Raw genomic sequence first — 21,664 nt, 5'->3', positions numbered from 1 at the left:
ATTGACTAACGTTGTGAAATTTCATGGGGGTAATTGAAGTTTTATTAATTTCAAGGAGGTAATTGATAAAACTTACAATTTCATAGGAGAAATTGACTATTTATTCATATCAATATAGTTCCTCCTCTCATCGCTATTTTAAATCAATATTAAAATGAAAGGAAAGCAAGTCCCACATCGCTTTTTTAAGAAAGCGTGTCATTGTTTAAATACCAGTAGTAAGAAGATGAAAATCACCGGGCTTGGTCACGCAAGCCTATCACCCAAGTGGGGTGGGGGTATTAAAATGATAGGAATATTGTTATCGGCTATATGATTTGGGTCACGGATCATGATCACAATGTCTAAGACATTGACCACCCTTGGTGTGAACACTTAGAGGAACAGTTTGGTTGGTTGCACAACACAAAGAGCCAAGAGGGGGGCATGCAAGAAGAACTCCTCATCCCTTGAGGGACGCACCTGGATTCAGTGTCAGGTGATTATGTTGTCTTAACAGAGCAACGCTCTCAGTAAGTGGAAAGATTCCTATAGATCTTGCCCCAAGTGATAATCAAAATTTTGATTCATATAAATATATTTTTACGGGATTCATACAAATTCATTTTAAAATAGTAAATGACAATAACTATTAAAAACATTAATAAATGGAGGAATCACAATTTGAATCCTATCATACTATATTCTCCAACCTATAAATAGAATTTTCTGTCTTAGAAATATAAAATGTCATTTTTTATTAAGTAATCATTACATTACTTTTTTAATAAAAACTTACTTTATTTGGTGTTTAACCCATGCCCTAGGAGCACTCGTTAACATTCTCCAAAAAAATAAAAATTATAAATTATTTTACAAAATTACTCTTCTTTATTAGTATGAGAATGATAAATTAAATAATTGAATGAGGGAGAAATAAGATAAAATTGATGGTGAGTTAATGTGTCCATTTTGTACATGAATATTACTAAATTGTCATTTGTTTATGTGTATTTAATTTAAATTTTCAGAAATGATGTACGTGATCTATAACTTATCGAATGAACCTAAAATATAAAAATTTGCTTATAATTGAGACCTAAAGGAGTAAATATTTACACTTTTTAGCAAATCTTTACTTTTTAGGATCATTCCATAAAGGATGATTTGGTATCCCAAAATATTTAATATCATTTAAAAATTCTGATGTGAACCGATCACCTTGAATTTGATAATCCTCGTTGAACTTACGCGGTCTATCACAACTTAAATAATCTTTAGACACGCCAATACAAAATTATTAACCTAATGTTGGACAAAAGATTTGCTTGATTTTCAAAGAAATTTGCATTTAGTTCTTTTTGAACTATATTTGGATAAACAAAATCAACCAATGAAAGTAAGGCATTTTCACTTTTTAAAATGCACAATTATTCAGATATTTGAATTTTTGCTTCTGCATTTTCATCTGCATCTAGTAGACCATCTCCAATTTTCAAAATCCAATTCGCAATCTCTTTGACATCATTTTGTGACTTGTTTGTTGTATCACCACTCAACCTCATGTTTTTTTGTGAACTTCAAAACCTTATAATGCTTCCAAATAATTTATGAGCAAGTTGTTGCATTAATAACTTCAGCTCATGATCCCTTTCTAACGACCGACAGAATTTGTCTAAAATCTCCATCCAAAACAACAACTTTCCTGCCAAATGGTTTTTCTGAGTTTGCCTTATCTATCTTTTTTCAGTTTTTTGTCAAATCCCTCATAGTTTGATCAAAAGCTTCAAAGCAAAATTGATTCATCATTGAAGCTTCATCCCATATGAATAGACCGGTTGCTCTTAACAATTTGGCTCGCATGCAAAGATGTGTAACATTGCAAATTGATTTCTCATTTATGTCTAACAACTTTACAAACTTATCAAACTCGTTTTTATATAGTCTTTTGAATATTTTTATGACTTGGCAAAGTAATTTATTTAGTTTGATACAAATTTACTTGACAGTTTTTATTATGATGATTTGATATATTTTGGTTTTATTTAAGTTGAAATTTTGAAGAAAAAAAATCTAATAAAATTTTGAATTATTAAGCCATTTTTAAAATTTGAAATTATATTGGTATATATGTCAATGTATTTGATAGTTTTAATATGAAGTAAACTTGAATGAGTTTACAAGTCGAGATTATAAGTCGATTGTAGCTTAACAAAAAAAAGTTGAGGTAAAATTTCGAGTATGACCACCTTATTTGCTCCTTGCCATCTCTTAAGGCATTCACAACAACATGAGAATCAATTATTAAGCTCAATTCTATGATGGCTTCTCTCAAAAGTCAGCCTCAACCGCTCTAATACTCTTCACTATTCAGCAACATAAGCACTATAATTTGATCAGGACTTTCGAAATTAACCATAGAGAGCATACAGTCACGCATCATCAACTCTCAAGAGTGTTAATCCAAATAACCATAGAGAGCAGCTAATCATGCATCATCAATTGACAAGGTTAATTAAGAGCACTGGGTTATTAACTATTGTTTCATTACTATCATTATGATGTCACATTTAATGCCATATAATGTATGGGATAATAAAACTAAAACAATGCCACGCATTATGTAATCTTATTTTATGTATGGGAAATGAATTTGTTTCTTTTCTTTTTTCTTTGGAAGAAACAAAGACCATGTCATATATAGAGTCTAGTAAAAGTAGTCTCCTACGTCCCGTGAGGATAGCTCAGTTGGTAGGACAATGCAGGGGTCGGGGTTCGAACCTCATACACCCTACTTATTCACCTTATAAGGTGAATTCTAGCCACTAGGCTACCGAACCAACAAAAAAGAAAAGTAGTTCCTACAACATAACAAACTAATGTTCGAATTCCGGCTTGTCTCTGGTTAATATCACATCAAACACAATGGTGTGTATAGAAAATGTGCTTAATGCGGGTAGGGAGAAAGAAAAGAAAAAAAAAGTCCACAAATGCAATGAGAGGGGGTCACTGCTCAGTTGCACATATTCAATGATAATCATGGGTTCATTATTCTGTGCTACCACAGTTACTCTAATTTTAATTCTTGATTTCCACATACCACAAACAAAATCTCAGCAAGACTATCTAGACAACTTTCAACTAGATTGTGATGTCCCCTCCAATTATACATATGGTAATATTTGCAACAGTACCTCACATTCAAATCAAACCCTCCTCAATACAACACTCCAACCACCACAGCTTATCTTATCTCTCGAACTCCACAGTCCCTCTCATAGCCAATGCCAACATTATCTCAGATGGAGACCCTATTCCGACTGACACCGTGATCACTGTCCCAGTAAACTATGTTTGTTCAGGTCACCACTTCTAGCACAATTCCTGATACATCTTGAAAACTGAGGATGAAAACTATACTTCACTCTTGCCAATAACACCTATGAGGCTTCAAGGCTCAATTTGCATGTTCCACTCAGGGGTGTGCTTGGTCCATCTCCAAGCAAATGGAAAATGGATTCAAGTATCTTCTTGCATACTTGGTCTCTGAAGGAGAATGAATATCCTGAACTTATTGATGAGCTTTTGGAGTTGACAGTGTATAACTTTGAGAAGCTGCATAAGGCAACTAGCTTTTTTGGTGAAGCTAAGACAATAAAGGGCTCTTCGGTTTACCGAGCATGCTTGAAGGGTAATGCTTCTGCAGTTAAGGTTCTCAAAAGTGGTGTCTCTACGGAGATGAACATTCTAAGGAGAATTAACCACGCCAACATTACAAAACTATCTGGGTTTTGTGTACACAAATGAAATACATCTTTTCTACGAGTTTACTGAAAACGGTTCTCTTGATAATTGTTTCATTTTAGCAAGTGCTTAAACTCTGTGGCTCTAACTTGGAAGCAAAGAGTTCAGATTGCTCAGAATTTGCTGATGCTTTGAATCACCTCCACATATCCATAAGAATTTTAATTACCATCTTAACATATCATTTAATCACATGACATGACTACTATTATTAAAAGGAAAGGAGAACTTTTAAATGATGCTGTGTGACCTTTGTCTTGCTGATAGTTCAACCTCAAGCACAAATCCTAAATTTTTCACATTTTCCATTTCTACACCTATGAGACTTATACACCTCTATTTCCCTTTTCTAACATATTACTCATCATACTCCTTACTTTTTCTCTTATTTCTCTCTTTCTTACGCATTTCACTAACAAAGACTATTTATCCCAGCACAAAATAGTTCTACAGGTGCAATTCTTTTACTTCAATGAGTCAAAACTTAGTCCGAATGAACTATGAAATTATGACGGAAACTAGTGACTTTTCGGCTTGGACTGAAGAGCTCAAGTTTGATACTCTAAACATAAAATCATAGTGTCAAGCATGATTTGCACTAAAAAATTTCTAAATGATCCACACAATGACATGACTGCATAACTACTACCCTGATGTAAAACATTGATTCAACAAGCTTGTTATATTTCATTTTCTACAAATTGAAAACATGATAATACACAAACTTTGTAGCCATTATCTAATAATTTTAATATGATCCAGAGACACATGCATAAATTCCGTCAACTAAATTAAAGTTAGTGCTTGTTGAAGTGTCCGTTATCTGTAAATCGAGGAACAACTACAGGTATACCACGGGGCTTCTCGAGAGCAAAATTTATCCTCAATGGTCTACCCAACAATGCCTGCAAAGAAAAACACCACCATTATCAGAAGAAACAAACTTCAATAGACAACGATAAAATAAGAGATGTTAATATCTAACCTTTCCATCCATTGCATCTTTAGCAGATTTTGCAGCATCTTCATTTGAAAAGATAACAAATCCAAAGCCTCTAGCTCTACCACTATCTTTATCATACACTATCCTCACTGCAAAAACAAAAATGACCCTTTTGATTTAGAGCATATGATTGATCCAATATAATGAAAAATGAGTGAGACATAACGTCGAACACGTAGAAGGATGAAATGAAAAGACACCTTCAGTGACATCTCCAAAGGAAGAGAAAGCATCTTTGAGGGATTTTTCATCTACAGACCATGATAATCCTCCAACGAAGAGCTTGTTTGAGGAAGCTGATGAAGAAGAAGAGTTGAAGAATCGGAATTGAGGATGAGAAGAAGGACGTAGATGCTGCTTGGAGAACAACGATATCAATCTAGTTCCTTTCATGATAAAACTTAAATAAATAAGTCCCACATCGTTTACTAAAGAGTTGTATCGGTCTTTATATATGAGTAGTGAGAAGATTTCAGCACCGGGTTTAGTAACGCAAACCTATCACTCAAGTGAGGGTATTAAAATGACGGAAAATATCAAAGTATGATCAAGGTTGAGTTTCCGAAGGGCAAATCCCTATCACTCAAGGGTAGAGCACTGTGAGATTGGGCCGAAGGCAATTCAGTTTCCAGCCCAATCTCAGAGTCCCAATTGACTTATCCTGAGATATAAATATAAGGTGCCTCGGGACACTGTCCTTAATAATCTCCTTGTAATTTCAGAGTCTGCTCAATAATGCTGGCTTAACAGAGCAGCGGCTCATGGTGAAGTGTGTTCCCTTCCCTGGTGCTCAGCCCTCATACTCAGTAATAAACCCTCATTTTTTGTTATTTCACGCAGGTCAGAAATATAAATATAGGATGGATGGAGAGTTTTTTCCTTAAAAAAAATATAAGGATTATTCTTACAGACTAGTACAATATTATGTAACATTAAAATTTAATAGGGGATTAAATTTGAAAGCTCATAAATTTATAAGGATTAAGATCATATTTAACTCTTTTTATTTATCAGGTTAAATAAGTTTATGGTTCCTATAAATATATTGAATTTTGTTTTTACTGTTCAAACAAAAAAAAATGACATGTTTTGGTATTTATAAATAAAAAAAATAAAAAAATAATTAGCACGCAGTTTTAGTCCTTATTAAATTAAAATTTATTTTATTATGCTTAAACTTTTAAATTTTTGATTGATTTTTTAGAGACATATTAGGAACATTTTATTAATTATTTTTTTTTTGAGGTAGTTGATGTAAAATTTTATATTTTTTAACATGTAATGAATTAAATATGAATTTTTCTAAACTCCAAAAATTCAAGATTAAAATAATAAAAATTTGGACCTAAAAATAAATTTTTGAGCTAATTTTTTGTGAAGGAACTTTGCATAATCTTCTAAATAAATATGTAAAAAATCTTCCAAAATTTAAAAGTATGTAATCAAACAAAATTTAATTTACAAGGAAGCACCCACATGAAAGGTGCCGAAGTTGATTTTGTTGTCTTTGTCTGTTGTTTATTATTGTGATTGTGATGATAAAATTGCTTGACACACTCCACTTTTCGTATACTTATCTGGAAGCACTTAACTAAATTAACGTTTTATTATGCTCAGTTGTTAGTTTGTTATCAACAGATTCATTGAGTGAAAATTCAGAGTAGAAGGATTCTTTTTTTTCCTTCTGCAAGGAGGATTCTCCCTTCAAGAGAGGACTGAGAGTTTATATTGCGCTCAATATTTATTATCCTAGAATAAGGTGCGAGTAAAAAAGCATATATAAATAAAAAGCAAGGATGCAACTCAAGTTAAAAGACGAGGAATTCACATCGTTTTTTGAAAGAACATCTCTAAACATAGTCAAAAGTGTAATCATTTATAATCATATCAATAACAATATGAATAAAGTATTGCTTAATATCAGTTTTGCTGCAAGTATGTGACGAGAATAAAATACCCTGTCGGTATATATCTAAAGAACTGTTTAACATAGATTACATAAATATCTGCTTTGAATCTCCTAATCAAGTGAAATCCAAAACAAATTAAACTTGCATTGATTAACAAGATTGTACTATAATTTTAAACAGGAGATTGCACAAGTATAGATAGAAACTGCGGAACAACGTAGATGAAATTAAAAGAAAAATATTTCAGTCCGGCAAGTTCAGTATATCCAATAGAGCATCATTTCATTCATCCTTGTTTCAAATAGAAAACCGGGACCATTAAGCTTCAAGGATAGCAGTGGTAAGACTGCAGCATACTTGGAAGGTTGAAGTTTGAGCATTGAATGTATTTTACAACCATTAAAATGGTGAGATAACATGTAAAATACATGCAAGCAAAAAAATGAAACTAACCTTCAACCTGAGCCCAACTTTGTGGGCAACCAAAAGCTTGAAGATGAAAACAAAAACCGTAGCAATCGCTACCATTGCGAAACAAACATGGATATCACATGTTGTAATCTATAGCAACTGCGGAACTATTTGATTGCTAAAGATGCCGAGGCAGCTGCTGCTTCCGCTATTAATGAAATAGGTTGACGTGCCTGGAGGCAGGCACCTATGTCAAACGGGTGCAACTCAGCACCGTCAAAAAGAAGATTTACTCCGGGAAGAATTACTTCTTTACTATCATTTTCATCTGATTCAGCTTTTATCGTGTTGGCTTGTGTTCCTTCTTCAATGGGCCTTGTGGCGGCTTCGTAAACAGGAGATAAGGCATAAGATCTGCATGCACCATTCAAAAGTATATAGTTTCTGAGAATTGGTGATAAGAAACCAAAATTACGAATAATAAACAGCTGGAATGCTAGGTTTCTAATTTTTATGTCCCGAGGTTGTATAAAATATTGTCAATGTAATTTTCAATTACCACAATCACCTCCAAACAAAAACAAAGGATGCCAACGCGAGATCGCATAAAAAAAGTTATAAATGTGAGTACTGAGACTGGTGGCGGAGGAATCAGTCTCACAGGAACTTGAATACCAGATATGTTTCCCACAGTTGGATAGTGGATCCATGTAGTTATCAAATCGAGTTTCAAATCCTAAATTAGAATACCTATTTTTCGTATCATGAATTGAATCTTATTATGAATCGTAGGATACAAATGACATTTTTGAGCAAAAACAGTAACCTAGCAAAAATATAAGCTGATACCTCATATACAAATCTCAAAATAATTCAAGATTCAAGCCATAAATTGAATGAGAAAAGAAAAGTGGCTTAGGGAGGCTATACAAAATTTGGCAAGATGGGTCATCATAGTGATCAAGTATTCATCATAACGAATTGGGATTCAAGTTGAATTCTTGTTCAAAAGTATTCATCATAAAGAATTGGGATTCAAGTTGAATTCTTGTTCAAATAGATATACACAAGTATTCATATCGATTGAGATCAATTTTATATCAATTCAAGATATGATTCACATGTATAGTAAGATACTACTACTAATAACCACACCAAATATGCAAGAATACTATTTGTCTCTTGTCAAAGTCTAGATACCATGTCAAGAGAAAGGAAATGATGACTACCATATAAGACATTCTATCACTATCTTCATAACCGTGCAATTGCAAATTTTATACTTCTCTAGATTTAGAATTGAATTAGATTATAAAAGAAGACAGGCAATTATTAATGATAAAAAAAATACCAATTTCATGTTTGTCAAAAAAATCCAGAAATCTTCAAGATTGGATGTTTAAAAGTATACAAACCTAAGAATACTGCCATCAAAGCTTAAAACTTCAGTTCTACAGCGTTCTCGATTTGCAAGTTTTAACCTTTGATGCTCACTTGATGTCCCTGAAATGGGAGAGGAAGGGTCCACTAATGGATTCCATCTTCCACTAGCATAGTTCATAAGTTGTCGTGAAGATTCTTTAACTTGCTCCTTCTGGTAAAGTACCTTAGCAGCAGGACCTGTTGCTTGGTACTCTGCATAAATGTCATGTATTTTTTTCTTTAAGCTTTGCATTGCACGATGGTGTTCATCAAATGATCCAGATTGAAGCAATTCAGATGAAACCACCCTTCTACATATATTATTACACAACTTCGGGCTAAATAATGGCATCCCAAACTCAACACTCAACGGAACCCAATCATACTTCTCTTCAGATGAAAACTGGTCAGAGGCTCTTTCATTAAACAGTCTAAGAAGGCGGATATACCCAACTGTGCACAGCTCCATCTTGTTTGCCAAATCAGTCAATAGAGAATTCAGATTTGAACTTTCCTCTTCGCATATTCCTAATTCTTTTCCAACCGGATCAATTGAGCCATCAGCGTTCATTAAGGGCAAAGGGATATCCATAGTAATCAACTTTCCAGATTCATTAAGATCGAACTTACTGAGAGGCAGCACCAGAACGGCTGAATGTTTAAGAAGTGAGTTTAAACAATGTAAAAGTATACTTCCCTTCACTAAGTTACCTTCAAGCTTCCCTCCTAACCCTCCTACTGTAGATCCATCCCAAGACCATATTAGAGCTTTCTCGCAACCAGCCAATGGAGCAGGAAGCAAGCGCAGACACTGCCCTTTCATCAGAACAACTGATAGAGGCCCACTAGCTACAGTCGAATATAGTACCAATTTCATCCAAGGAGTCATAAAGGAATATGAAGGGGGACCAAAATGAACTGGACCTGAGGGTCCAGGAAGAACTGATGATTGAGGAAGAGGCACTATGGACACAACTATATCATAGTCACGAAGAAACAAACGATCAAGGGTTGCTGGCGAAAGAGAAGCCAAGCTTTCACAGCGGAGAATATCTACACGATATTTCTTTTTCCTCTTTACCAATTCTGTTCCAACATCTGACCCTTCAACTATTAATTTCTCATCGTTTTGGAGATTGTCGTCTTTACTGGAATCTTGTACGTCATTGCCATCACCTTCCAATATAATAGAACCGGTTCCATCACTGGGAACAGCTTCATAGGAAACAGAAGCCTCTGCAGACTTCTCCAAATTTAAACTCAATAAATCGTCATTATTTGTCTCAGCTTCTGTAATACCAGAGTCTCCTGATTTTTCAGCCAAAGATATTTCAGCCGTTAGAGAGCTTGGTTCATCATTGCTTGGACTAGCAATATCCATCTTATCAAATCCTTCCTCAACTTTCACATCAGAAGCAACTCCGCCTGATTGTAGACATTCTAATACACAACGCAGGCTAAATGCATGATTGGCAAATTCCTGCAGTTCTCCCTCAAATTTTGCACCTTCCAGAGTGCTAAGATCCTTGCAAAGATCAGAAATGCTGGCATAACCCAATTTACCCGCTTCATAGAGTGTAACAGCATGAGATTTCAAACCTGACAAAGTTCAGACAGAAGAACCCTCCTGGTCAGACTATAGGCTGATAAAAACATATAAATCAATGACATAAGTGAACGAACTCATAAAGAATGGACAAAAGAACAATTACTGCTTTGGCATAACACTGAAACACACATGGATACATTAATCAATATAAAAATTATAATCCCAAAAACTTAAAAGTCATGATTGGATTTGGGCTCAATATGATATTTTTTGCAAGGTCCGTGGCATGATGAAATTGGAGGCGAAGAATAAAAAACTATCAGCAACAGATCCTGAAAATTTGACTACTGGGGGAAAAAACCATATACTATAAATTTTTATATTTAATTACATCAGTGTATAAACAATAAAAAAAAAATGACATCATTTATAATTAAGCAAAAAAAAAAAGTATATGGTTCAAAACTATACAAATATATATCGAAAAAAATTAAAAAAACATCTATAAATTATAATTGCTGTCTTTATATTTTGAATTTTGTTTATGATTAATTTATTTTAGGTATTACTACTAATATTTGTATGTATGCGATCAAATAATTACTCAACAATTTATCTCTCATACGAGTATTTAATTCTTCACAAAATTCATTGCACATTAACAATTTTCAATTGTTATAGTAGTCATATACGCAATATCAAAATTAACTTCAAACATCAATGCACAGGTTTCAGAGCTTTGGCAAAAAGGAGGTAGGAACCTTGTTGCCATGAGCATTTCTCACAATCATTTGGTACATTTTCTGGATTGTAGGTTAGGAGTGTCTCTTTGCTCTCAGCTTGAGATAGGGTCTTATAGCTATTCAGGGGTTCAGCTGATGATTATTTCAACAATGTGTATTCTCCATTTGGACATATATAGCGATTGAGCAGCTTTGCTATATCTTTTGTACTTTTTCTCATATAACATACTATGATCTCCCAAGCCTCGTTCATGCTTGGAGGCACCCATTAAGTTGCACATTCCCTCTTAATTTCTGCTAAATTTTATTTTCAAACAAAAAGCAAACCCAGGCAAAATCCTAAAAAAAATTTCAAGTTGTCCCGATACTGTAGTAAAACTATTTCAGACGCTGCCAGCCAGTGATATCAAGGCTTGTCCGGCATATTTACTAATAATCTCTGCTAAATAATTCTACAATTTCAGAAACCCCTTACCACATCGTTGTCAAATTGTTTTACTTCTACAAAAACAAGACTCGGAAAAATTTAGGTATTGTGATAAACCAATGCATTTAGCCACTTACAAATGTTTGAAGCTTAAAGAACATTCATTACTGAACAATTGGATCAAAAAGATCAGGACTGAGGGGGGATGCAGAAAAAAATCATCTAAAGAAAGCTAACAGTCCAAAATATAGTAGAGATGGAATTCAAAAGGAGATGCAACAGATTAAAAACGAATTACAAAATAAGAATGCCAAGATTACCTACGAATGCCTGTTGGTAGTTACAAACATCAAAGGTAATTAAAAAATATAGCTTGCTCATCCAAAAACAATCAATAAAAAGGCCCAAAGAAAATTTAGTGACGGTTTCATATGACCTTCTATGTCAGCACAGTAGACTTTTTAACAATATCAAAAGCAAATTTCAAAATATTTTGGTAAATGGATTAAAGATGCAAGTGGGGACATGTAAAGTAATTATAAACCTGGTGAAACAGAACCCATCATAAGATAGGATGTTATATTGGCATCAACTATGAAGGCAACGCGAGTATAGGCCGAACGAGGACCATAATTGCCTGAACCTGAAGCATCCCCTTGAATATCATTATCGGTATGGATATTGTCAAAACCATGACCAGCAAGAGAAACATCTTCATCGCTGATTGCACTTCTTGGCGACCCAGGTATACTTGTATCTTGAAGTATAGATGATGGATCAATGACTTTTGTTGCCCATCCCAATCGACATACAAATGATGCAGCAGCCTGCAATTGTGACAAGTCAGCCTGTAGAGTTGTTGCCAATTCAGCAACAGATGCATTTTCATTTGAAACAACAAACACTGCATACAATAACCTGGAGAAAAGAAAAAAGAAAAAAGAAAAAAAAGACACAATGTTACTTTCAGTCACTTTTTATCAACAACATTTGGAATTAATATATTGAAATACGCTGAGAAAAATGCATTACTCTTCAATCGGATCTTCATAAGACTGCTCCCTGTTGGATACAAAACCTTCAAGCTTTGAAACTGAAAAACAATAAATATAAAAAAAATTAATTCAGTCATTTAAACAGTGCAGTTTTTAATAAAAATGTTGAACATATAATATAGGGTTAATACCTCAAATAGCCCCTGTAATTTGGGTGAGGCCTGAAAATAGGCCCTGTAAAATAAAAAAAACACAGATTCTAGCCCTGTAATTTTGAATTCGTCATATTTTAATCCTTCACACCATTTCCAGACATTTTAACCCTTTACATGAGCTATTTTCAGACTTAGCCCAAATATTTTTTTAACAAGGTGAGGGTAAAATATGAAAAATCCAAAATTACAGGGGTGGAATCTGTGGTTTTTATTTTACAGGGGCTATTTTCCGACCTCGCCCAAATTACACGGGCTATTGAGGTATTAACCCTATAATATAGTTGGAAAGAAAACCCAAAAATCATGAGACGTATAGCTTCCTTCGATTATAAGGATTAAGTAGTAGCGAAATACCTAATTTTAGTTCCTGTTGGCTGTTCCTAGTTTAGTTTTTCCCAAATAATTCTAGGTGCTGCTCAATTGTGTTTATTTTTTTACTTGTACCGTCAAAGCTGGTTGTGCAAGGTTCTACCCTCAAAGCTGAGCATCTCACTCTTCCTCTAGTTCTCTCACCTCTCTCTAAGTCTCTCTTTTCCTTCCCCTTAAACCTCATTATTTCTCAATCTCTCTGTTTAATTCTTTCACTGCTTTGTCCCACCAATCTCTGGCTTTTCTTTGCAATTGCACCTGTGACATAGTAGTCAATTTTAGATGATTTTCCAGATGTTTTTGTCGCTTTAGACTAGTGCCTGAACATTGAAACCATGTCTAGCAACTTCTAGGCCTGCTAAAAGGCTCCATAACCCTGTGGAAATGCAAGATTTTGCTAAGTTCTAATTGCGGGTTTTTCCTACTGATGTGGTTATATTCTATTCATGTTAGTCATTTATGCTTAATTCTTGCCAACTGTGGTAGCATATGATTGCGAAATTGAATATCGAACATACTGTGATGCGTTTGGATACATTTAGTCATATCACTTACCAATGGATGATCTACTTGCGTGCAAAACTGACTGTGAAACAACAAGTATTGAACCTGATCAACTAAAAACTAATATCTACTTATGCTTGGTTTAGTTTAGTTGTGAAATCACAAACAAAAAGATTTAGTTTTAATAATGTTAGGGGAACCGGTATGGTCAGTTGGGTTGGTGAGAAGTAAAGACTCTCAAAAGTCTAAACAGACCAAAATTAATTGATCAATAACTCTGCTTTGTTGTAATACATTTACCCAAGGCATACCTTCATATTATAATGCATTACGGACAACTTAATTGCTTAGGTATCATTTCTCAGAAATGATTTCAGGAAAGTAAAACCTAGAAAACCAAAATAATACACAACTAATCATCAACACACCTTTGAACCGATCCTCAGGATACACCGGAACATCAAAATATATCAGTCCGCGTCTATAGAGACCCTTTACAACATCAGGATCAAACAGGATAAACGAAGTTGCTTCCTCCTTACATATTTTGTCTATAGTGGCCATTTCCTCTTCGGAGAGTTTCTATAAAGGAAAAGGACAAGACAAAAAATAACAAAAATCATTAGACAAGGGAATACCAAAATTACTTCTCATTGCCATATTAACACAGTGAACAACATTATTGAATGTGAACCCGTCTCCGTTTAGTAAGGGTAATTCAGACCTCACCTTAAATTCTTCCAAAGTAAAGTTCACCAGACAAACTCCCCACCAAGATTCAATAGGAAAATCTACAGGTTGCGTTGGCAATAATTCTTTTGCAATTGACTTGTTCAGTTTCCACATGATTTTCTGAAAATTCAAAGAGAACATGGGGTAAAGGGAAAAATGATATGAGATCAATTGAAATTTGAAAATAACATGGAAAACTGATTGCGCCTTAATTGCTTGAGAGTCGACTCAGAAGATGACCATTATATAGGTGGACAAATACAATCATATTCTAGGCATTACGTCTAAACTAAATCTTAAGTCAAAAGAATTGTATATGCAATAAGTATCTAACTCTAGGAAGTTAAAGATATTCAACAATACTAAAGAAATCATATCTAGTTCCATAGATGACTAATTCAGGTAAAGTCAGGGAAATCAATTTCAAATTTATCAGGAGTGAAGTGAAAGTCTGGTCAAAGACATATGATTGCAGGAACAAGGGAACCAATCTTTCTCCTGCAAAACTTTCTCTCTTTTCTACAAAATATCTTCTCTTTATAAGTTCAGATTTTCCCTTTATTGCTTCCCTAATTATCCAGGCTTCCTATTCCACAACAATACGGATGAAAAATTACAAACAAACCAACCTTCCTAAGTAATGTTTTAGAAATTTGATTAAAAAATGTCTGTATTGCTGAGATTTTAAACCTAAATGGCAGCTTTTGTAGATCATAACATAGCCATTTTAAGAAGTGTCAAATTAATTAGATGGTCAATAAGTGTATTTGGTATAATATATCTAGAATCAATTCCTTGCTTCTTATAGAAAATAAGCCTTAGAAGGTATTATTGGTACTATGATTGCAACAAGGAATGAAACAAAGACATGCACATTACATTATATTAGTACAGGAAATCCATGCCAAAAATACTTTTAAACTATACAGACAAATTTAACCAGTACCTTAGATCTGCACTTGTTCATTATATCAATAAATTCATTTCTCCCGATTCCTGTAAGTCTTAAAGCATCTGCTGCACTAAAATTTGGGATGCTGTCATAAGGTTGCTCTGCAAATTATAAAAACATGCAGGAAGTGTTTAGGAACTAGGACAGCTTATTTGCAGGTAGACATTTATTACGCTACGTAAACAACCTTAAATCACACAAAGAGGTCAGTATTATTACAAGTGAAAGATGGAGTTCCTTGATTAATATATATATATATATAGGGCATTTCAAATGAGATGATTTTTTAAATGAGAGGGTGAGAGGATTAAACATTGACCATTGGATTAGTTAAATGGCTGAGATTAAAAACACACTCAAAAGGTCACGTGGCTTTCTCTTTCTTTTTGTTTTTTCCAATGGTTTTCTGACTTTGTTCCCTTTAGCTTCTTCTTCCCCACTCTCTCGTAAAACGTTACTATGACTCATTCTTGATTCTTCTATGTAGCTTCCTCCCAACAAAGTTGGATAATGAACAATTTTTCATTGTAATGGGTTTGGTTATATCAATCTGTAAAAGACCCCTTTGGTTATATCTCCTTGTTCCCCGTCAACAACCTCTTATATTTGGGAGTTTTTTTTTTCTTCATAAAAAATCCATGGTGAGAAACCTCATAATTCTTCAATCAAAGGTCTCTGTAACGAATGAAGATTTGTTCTTTAAGAAAGATTAAATAGCAAGAACTCTGAATTCTTCTTAAAATCAACTGTATCAAATAACCCTTTTAATTTTTAATTTGTTTTCTTCATCAAAGAATTATGAATCTCTTAATTTTCAGTTTTTTCTTCACAAAAAATTAATGGGTTTGTTAAACAATTTGAGAAGAATGAAGATGCATCATGAACTGGGAAAAGGAAATTGGCAGGACTATGAAGAAAACATAAACTCACGTGAGACTTAATCCATACAATGTAATCTCAACCCTTCATTTTCATCCAAAGGCTAATAATAACTCCTCTCACCCTCTTACAATAACAGCTCCTCTCATTTGATACATCCCCTATATATATATATATATAATCCAATAGATTAAGCATTTGTGGAGATGTGAAGACAACAATCAATAGTTAAATAAAATCAAATAGGAATTGATAATATCATCATCTACACCTCTATTATGTGTAAACTAGTATAAGGCTCAATGACATAAGCTGTTAGAAAATGTAAAAAATATTGCCTAATCTTACCTGCATCCCTATATATAGGACTGTGCTCTAAATTTTGTTTGTCTATTTTGTAACCTTCTCCAACCCCTCTTGCAGTAATTATTCTTTTACCAAAATACCCTTAATTATTTCATCTCTCGTGAGGATTGGGAAAGAAGTGGAGTGCCGAGTCACAATACAAATTAATTATGTGGGAGACTGAGATAATGAGTCGTTGCAAAATGGGTTGGACCCGTCATGTTGACCCATTTACCCCCGTCATCTGGTGGAACAGGTTGGGATTGTCGACCTGTCTTAGCTCAGCACAACCCATTAGAAATATATATATATATATATATATATATATATATATATATATATATATATATATATATATTACCTAATAATTATTAGACTATTCTTTGCAGGTCAACCAGCCTAAAAGTCAATGTATTTCACATGTTTCTTATTGTGTTTCTGTTATTGGCGGGGTGGGATTTTCAACCCACCTAGCCAACCCATCCCGTTTTAAGCAGGTTGAAGGAGCTTTCGGCCAAAATGGAGCAGATAGCCTGATTTATCACCCCTACCAAAAACTAAGGATAATTATTGAAACATAATACAAACGGTTAACAATTTAATGCCTTAAACCAAATTAACCAACTTTCTTTATTTGTGTGAATTTATCAAAGGAGTGTTAAATGTGGGGATAGAGGTATAGTATTATTATTGCATCATTATATTTAAGAACATCTTAGATGGTCTCATAGGATTGGTTTCCATGTTTTATTACATTTCATTGTTTTCTTATTTAATTCGGTGATCTAGTATTAGTATAAATAAGGACTAGGACTCCATTCATATTTTATAAAAATGCTTCTAAAAACCTCAATTTCAAATCATTAATCTTTATGTCCTAATTTCATCCTTGTCTATCTAAAAAAACTCATAATTTCAAGGTATATCAAGCGGTACCATCCTCGATAACTCAACTGCCGAGTAATCTAAAATAAGGAGTAACATTTTGTTTCCAGGATTATTATATCCCTTCTAGCCATCATCTCTCTTTTCACATTCTCTGTCTGACACCTCGCTTTCTCCCTATCTCCATCACACATATCCATCCATCTGCCTTCTCTCTTATTCATGTGCATTTCACCTCATGGATTACGCCACTTCGATCAACTGCGGTATGTCTAGATTAACTGGTACCAATCATAGCATTTTGTTAGCTTCTAACAACGCATGCGGGTGTGTCCCCTAGCATTTCAGGTCACCACTGCCCCCATTTGATTCATTTTCTCCTCCTTTACCAAGACCTGGTCTCACTGTGTCCCACCGGTCACTTGACTCTGTCCCACCATCCTTTGTCAAGCGCACTAATTTGGTTCTTGGATCCACATCAAATTCAATAGATATTGGGTAGTATACTCTCAAGCATCTAATCACTTCTTTGTACTCAAATTTCAACACATGTGATTAGCTTCCTACTACACCATATCTATTCACTACTGCAGCCTAATTATATTTCATCCTGTAGCATAAATTTTCCCGCCCAAAACCCAATTTACTCTAGGATAAAAAGAATGTTTGCTAGCATTGTTGTCGTTGTAAACACTTAACTCATTAATATAGTTATGGTTAGAATATTAGAAGATATCTTATAATATATTTTATATCATATTAGGGTAACTCTTAAATTATTGTTATGATTTGTTTTGTAATTTCCCTATTTAGTTAAGATTTAGTCCAAGTATCCCATTAAATAGGGATTAATGTTTAGTCTTTCATATCAAGTTAGTAATAAGCTATTATCAATAATATTCAAACTCCTATGATTTCTCCCCTTTTTTATCTAAATCGCACAACTTCAACAGTTATTTCCGGTAAAAAAACTTCACAAGTCAGCGATACATTACATATGTCTCACTCTGAATCCGTAACTCTATTATATAAACAGATTTCAATTCAAGAACAATGCAAATGGCTATATAACTCTTCTGGTTCAAGCCATTCATGTTACAGATGAACTCACAGTAAAAAAATATACATGCAAATACTATGCAACAAGTAAGTTACCATTCGAGAAACCTGGTTAAAAAATCTAGACCATCATGGTGAAAATACATTAGAAAAATGCAACAAGCAAGTTACCGTTTTTCATTACTTCAAAAATCATATCACAGTAATATCTGAAAGGTGACACCCTCATTACACGGCAAACATACTCCGCCAAATGATAAGGAAACAGCTGCAAGTAAAAAACAAGCATATTAAATTCCATTGCCTAGCAACAAAAACAAAAAATAAGGTCACTGCACAGTGCACAGCATCTAGAAAGTGGTTCTGTAGCAGTTACATAGTTACATCTGACATTCATTAAGGATGCAAAATTGCAGATGAATTCTTTTTTTATAGAACAAAAAGATAATATGGTTAAATTATTTATTACTTATCAAAATAATCCTACAGGCTAAAACTAAAGAGAAACAGGGACAAATTTTTAATTCCAACTTTGCAATTTTGGTTATGAAGCATTAAAACTTCTCACAAATTTCTAGCAACCAAGTTTTCCGATCAGTGAACAATGTATTTGATATATATGTGATTATGTTCAGAAAGAAGGGTAACACAGTTCTCTCTAAACAACATACAGCAAGATTCTTCCGCAAGTAACGCATCATATCTTCATAATATTCACTTTCTTTACAAATTTTGCGGGCAAAACAGCTATTCCATTGAAGTCTCTTCTTTATGCAGCATTCAACTATCCTGCATGTAATTCCCATGGTCAGCAAAAAGAAAAGGTGTGTTATGAATGTGTCAAAAAAAATTATTTTGAAGGCGTTGACACAATAGCCTTGAAATAAGCAGATTATTGAACACTGAAGATATATACTAACATATGCAAACTAAAATACTGTTTCTTTCTAATTGAAAATTAGCTCTCAAAAGTTACTGTTTCTTTTTTTTAAAACAATAGCCTCTCAAAATCAAAAGTTACCTCACTCAAGTGCAAATTTATTATATCCTAAAGTTATCTAAGAGAGATGTTTGCCGAAATGTTTGAAACTCAGCTTGTACTCTAGAACCAATCCCAATTGCTAAGATTAGATTGTGATCATGGTACCAATCCCAAAACAATTATATAACAAAGTATAGATGTAACCCTCCAAAATAATTCATCAAAACATACGCTAAATGGTCGTTCATAACATACCAACTCTAAATGCATGTCTTTGCGCATGAAAAACTTCATTAATTGAGTGGCCATCTTAGTACCTTAGTTGCATTGAGACAACATACCAAGTCAAGTGTAAGTCCACGTCCACCTAACACTCGTGCACATAAACAATGAAAATATCCTACAACAATGAGTAGCACATTTTGAACTATGCCTATTTATATAAAACAACAGTATCACTACAAAAGCCTCACCAATCTCTTTGAACAACAATAGAAACACTATCTCGAGGGTTGAATTCTAACCCTTATCATTCTCCATTTTCTACTACGTGTATGTTTAGTTCCACTTATGGAGGAGCCAAAATTGATTCTAGAGCCGTAGAGTTAATTTTGATAAGTTAAATTGCTCTGGAGTAGAATTAATTTTGCTTCCAGAATTGTTTCTAACTTCAAACTAGAATTTGAAGCTTTCGATTCTAGAATTGATTTTTATTTTTAGACTCAAATTTATCCTTCAACACAATTTTACATGAACTAACCAACCATATATCACTTTCCATTCGACTCACTTTTAATCGAAATCAATTCATTCAAAATCAACTCATTCGAACGCAACGTTCATTCCTCCAACATCATCAACTTAATTAGGATGACTACTACTACTTAATAAGAATAAACAATTACAAAATGCTGATAAGAAAAGAAGAAAATACATAGTATGAAAGAATTAGAAGCGAAACTAACTTTCGGTGCCATTCTTCTTTGGAAGCAAGGGTAGATTGAATTCTCTTAGGAAGATTCTCCCATGGACATTCTTCTTTAATCGCTTTTAGCAACAATTGTTCCTCAACTGTAACTGGAGCACGCTGCATTTCTCACTTTTCACAAATTTCTTCAAAACAGCATGAAAGTCAACTAAAACCTCCCAATCGATCACACTGCGAAATTGAAGCCGAATGTAGAAACGGATCGATCAGGATCAGAAACGAACTACGAAGTTTGCTGCAAGAATGCGATGAGTGAAGAGGATGCTTGAAAAATGATAGAGAATGTATCCTGTGATGGGAACCTGGTAACGGTGGATTCTAGGGTTTTGGAATCGGAATTCGTGGTTGTTATTTGGGAGATTGGGTTACCGGAGAAAGAGAGAGATCTGGAGGAGAGTGAGAATTGTCAGAGATCGTGGCTCCGTTATGGCGGTGGTTATGTCCGTTTTCAACATTCATATCACGCTTCCGTTGGTTTTTTTTTTCTCGACCCGATTCGGACCCTTCTTTTGTGTATGTTTAAAATATTATACATCCACTATACATACAAATTAAATTCTTTTTAAAATTAAATAAAATTGTTGGCTCTCTTTGGTAAAATAAGCTATAAGATAGCTGATAGCTGATAATCTAGCTGATAGCTGATGACTGATAGTTGATAGCTTATAGCTGAAAAGCTTGCTTATTAAAAATAATGTGTTTGGTAAAATTAGCTGTTGAAGTGGCTGATAAGTATAAAATGACATAAAAGGACATGTTTTTTTTTTTTAATATACATATAGACACACACATTTTTTTGTAATGTATTTATTTTTTAATATTTTTAATTATAGTTAAATATGTTCTTGGTTCCTATAAATATTCAAACTTTTGGTCTTAGTCTCCATAAAAAAGTTCTCCGACCTTTAATCGTAAAAAAAAAATTAACTGACAATTTTGATCTCTGCTTTATGAATCCCAAAAATAAGAGAAAGATGGAAACAAAATATGAGCTAAAATATATAAAATTTTACAACATACAATAGACTAATTATTTTTTCCTTTAAAAAAAATAGACTAGTTATTTTTTGTGGGGTGGGCAGATTAGTTAAAACAAAATATAAAGCATTTCCTTGAAAAAATACATATTACATATACATACATACATACATACATATATATATATATATATATATATATATATAAAGTGCTCCTTAAAAAAAAAACGTGACATTTTTTTTAAGGAAAAAATGGGACGGTTATAAAGATGAATATGAGTAGTTGTTTAATTAAAAAAATAATTAATTTAAATTAATAGGGTTAAAGTTGAAAGAAAATATAAAAAGCTACCAGCTATAAGCTAAAAAACTACTTGAAATAGCTTTTCAAAAAACGCTATAAGCTCATGAAAAAAGCTTGTTACCAAATACGCCACATTTTTATCTAACGAGCTTATAAGTTAATCCAACAAACTATAAGCTAGTTTTTTTATGTTACCAAACACAGCTTATATAAAAAAATCATATTTAAGT

The 21,664-nt window shown here is 33.5% G+C and overlaps 2 protein-coding genes across 3 annotated transcripts; both read right to left on the bottom strand.

Annotated features, from left to right (window-relative positions):
* Nucleotides 1-4,360: 4,360 nt before the first annotated feature.
* LOC11438930 (glycine-rich RNA-binding protein 4, mitochondrial) lies at nt 4,361-5,606 on the bottom strand. Its single transcript, XM_003601336.4, has 3 exons — nt 4,987-5,606; nt 4,769-4,875; nt 4,361-4,688 (listed from the first exon to the last, which is right to left on the bottom strand). Exons 1-3 carry the CDS (start codon nt 5,177-5,179, stop codon nt 4,581-4,583), a joined length of 408 nt encoding a protein of 135 aa, XP_003601384.1. The 5' UTR covers nt 5,180-5,606; the 3' UTR covers nt 4,361-4,580.
* Nucleotides 5,607-6,726: 1,120 nt separating this feature from the next.
* On the bottom strand, nt 6,727-20,258 carry LOC11438929 (protein FAM91A1). 2 transcript variants are annotated; one of them, XM_003601335.4, is made up of 10 exons: nt 20,131-20,258; nt 18,855-18,972; nt 18,355-18,451; nt 15,010-15,116; nt 14,061-14,183; nt 13,760-13,913; nt 12,281-12,341; nt 11,793-12,166; nt 8,523-10,128; nt 6,727-7,521 (listed from the first exon to the last, which is right to left on the bottom strand). In XM_003601335.4, exons 1-10 carry the CDS (start codon nt 20,256-20,258, stop codon nt 7,275-7,277), a joined length of 3,015 nt encoding a protein of 1,004 aa, XP_003601383.2. In that variant the 3' UTR covers nt 6,727-7,274. The 2 variants fall into 2 exon arrangements, with proteins under 2 accessions (XP_003601383.2, XP_039687463.1); XM_039831529.1 differs by lacking the exon at nt 20,131-20,258 and adding an exon at nt 19,421-20,053.
* Between the last annotated feature and the right edge of the window lie 1,406 nt (nt 20,259-21,664).

Source organism: Medicago truncatula, chromosome 3 (assembly GCF_003473485.1).
Source record: "Medicago truncatula cultivar Jemalong A17 chromosome 3, MtrunA17r5.0-ANR, whole genome shotgun sequence".
NCBI lineage: Eukaryota > Viridiplantae > Streptophyta > Magnoliopsida > Fabales > Fabaceae > Medicago > Medicago truncatula.
This window is presented reverse-complemented; position numbering and strand designations above follow the sequence as displayed.

Coding starts and splice junctions, on each gene's coding strand:
- LOC11438929 (XM_003601335.4), bottom strand. CDS start 20,258: ATGCAGCGTGCTCCAGTTACAGTTGAGGAACAATTGTTGCTAAAAGCG. Junction 12,342..13,759: donor TCCTGAGGATCGGTTCAAAG/GTGTGTTGATGA, acceptor ATTGTTTTTCAG/TTTCAAAGCTTGAAGGTTTT. Junction 7,522..8,522: donor TTTGATGGCAGTATTCTTAG/GTTTGTATACTT, acceptor TGGTGCATGCAG/ATCTTATGCCTTATCTCCTG.
- LOC11438930 (XM_003601336.4), bottom strand. CDS start 5,179: ATGAAAGGAACTAGATTGATATCGTTGTTCTCCAAGCAGCATCTACGT. Junction 4,876..4,986: donor CTTTGGAGATGTCACTGAAG/GTGTCTTTTCAT, acceptor TTGTTTTTGCAG/TGAGGATAGTGTATGATAAA. Junction 4,689..4,768: donor AAGATGCAATGGATGGAAAG/GTTAGATATTAA, acceptor TTTTCTTTGCAG/GCATTGTTGGGTAGACCATT.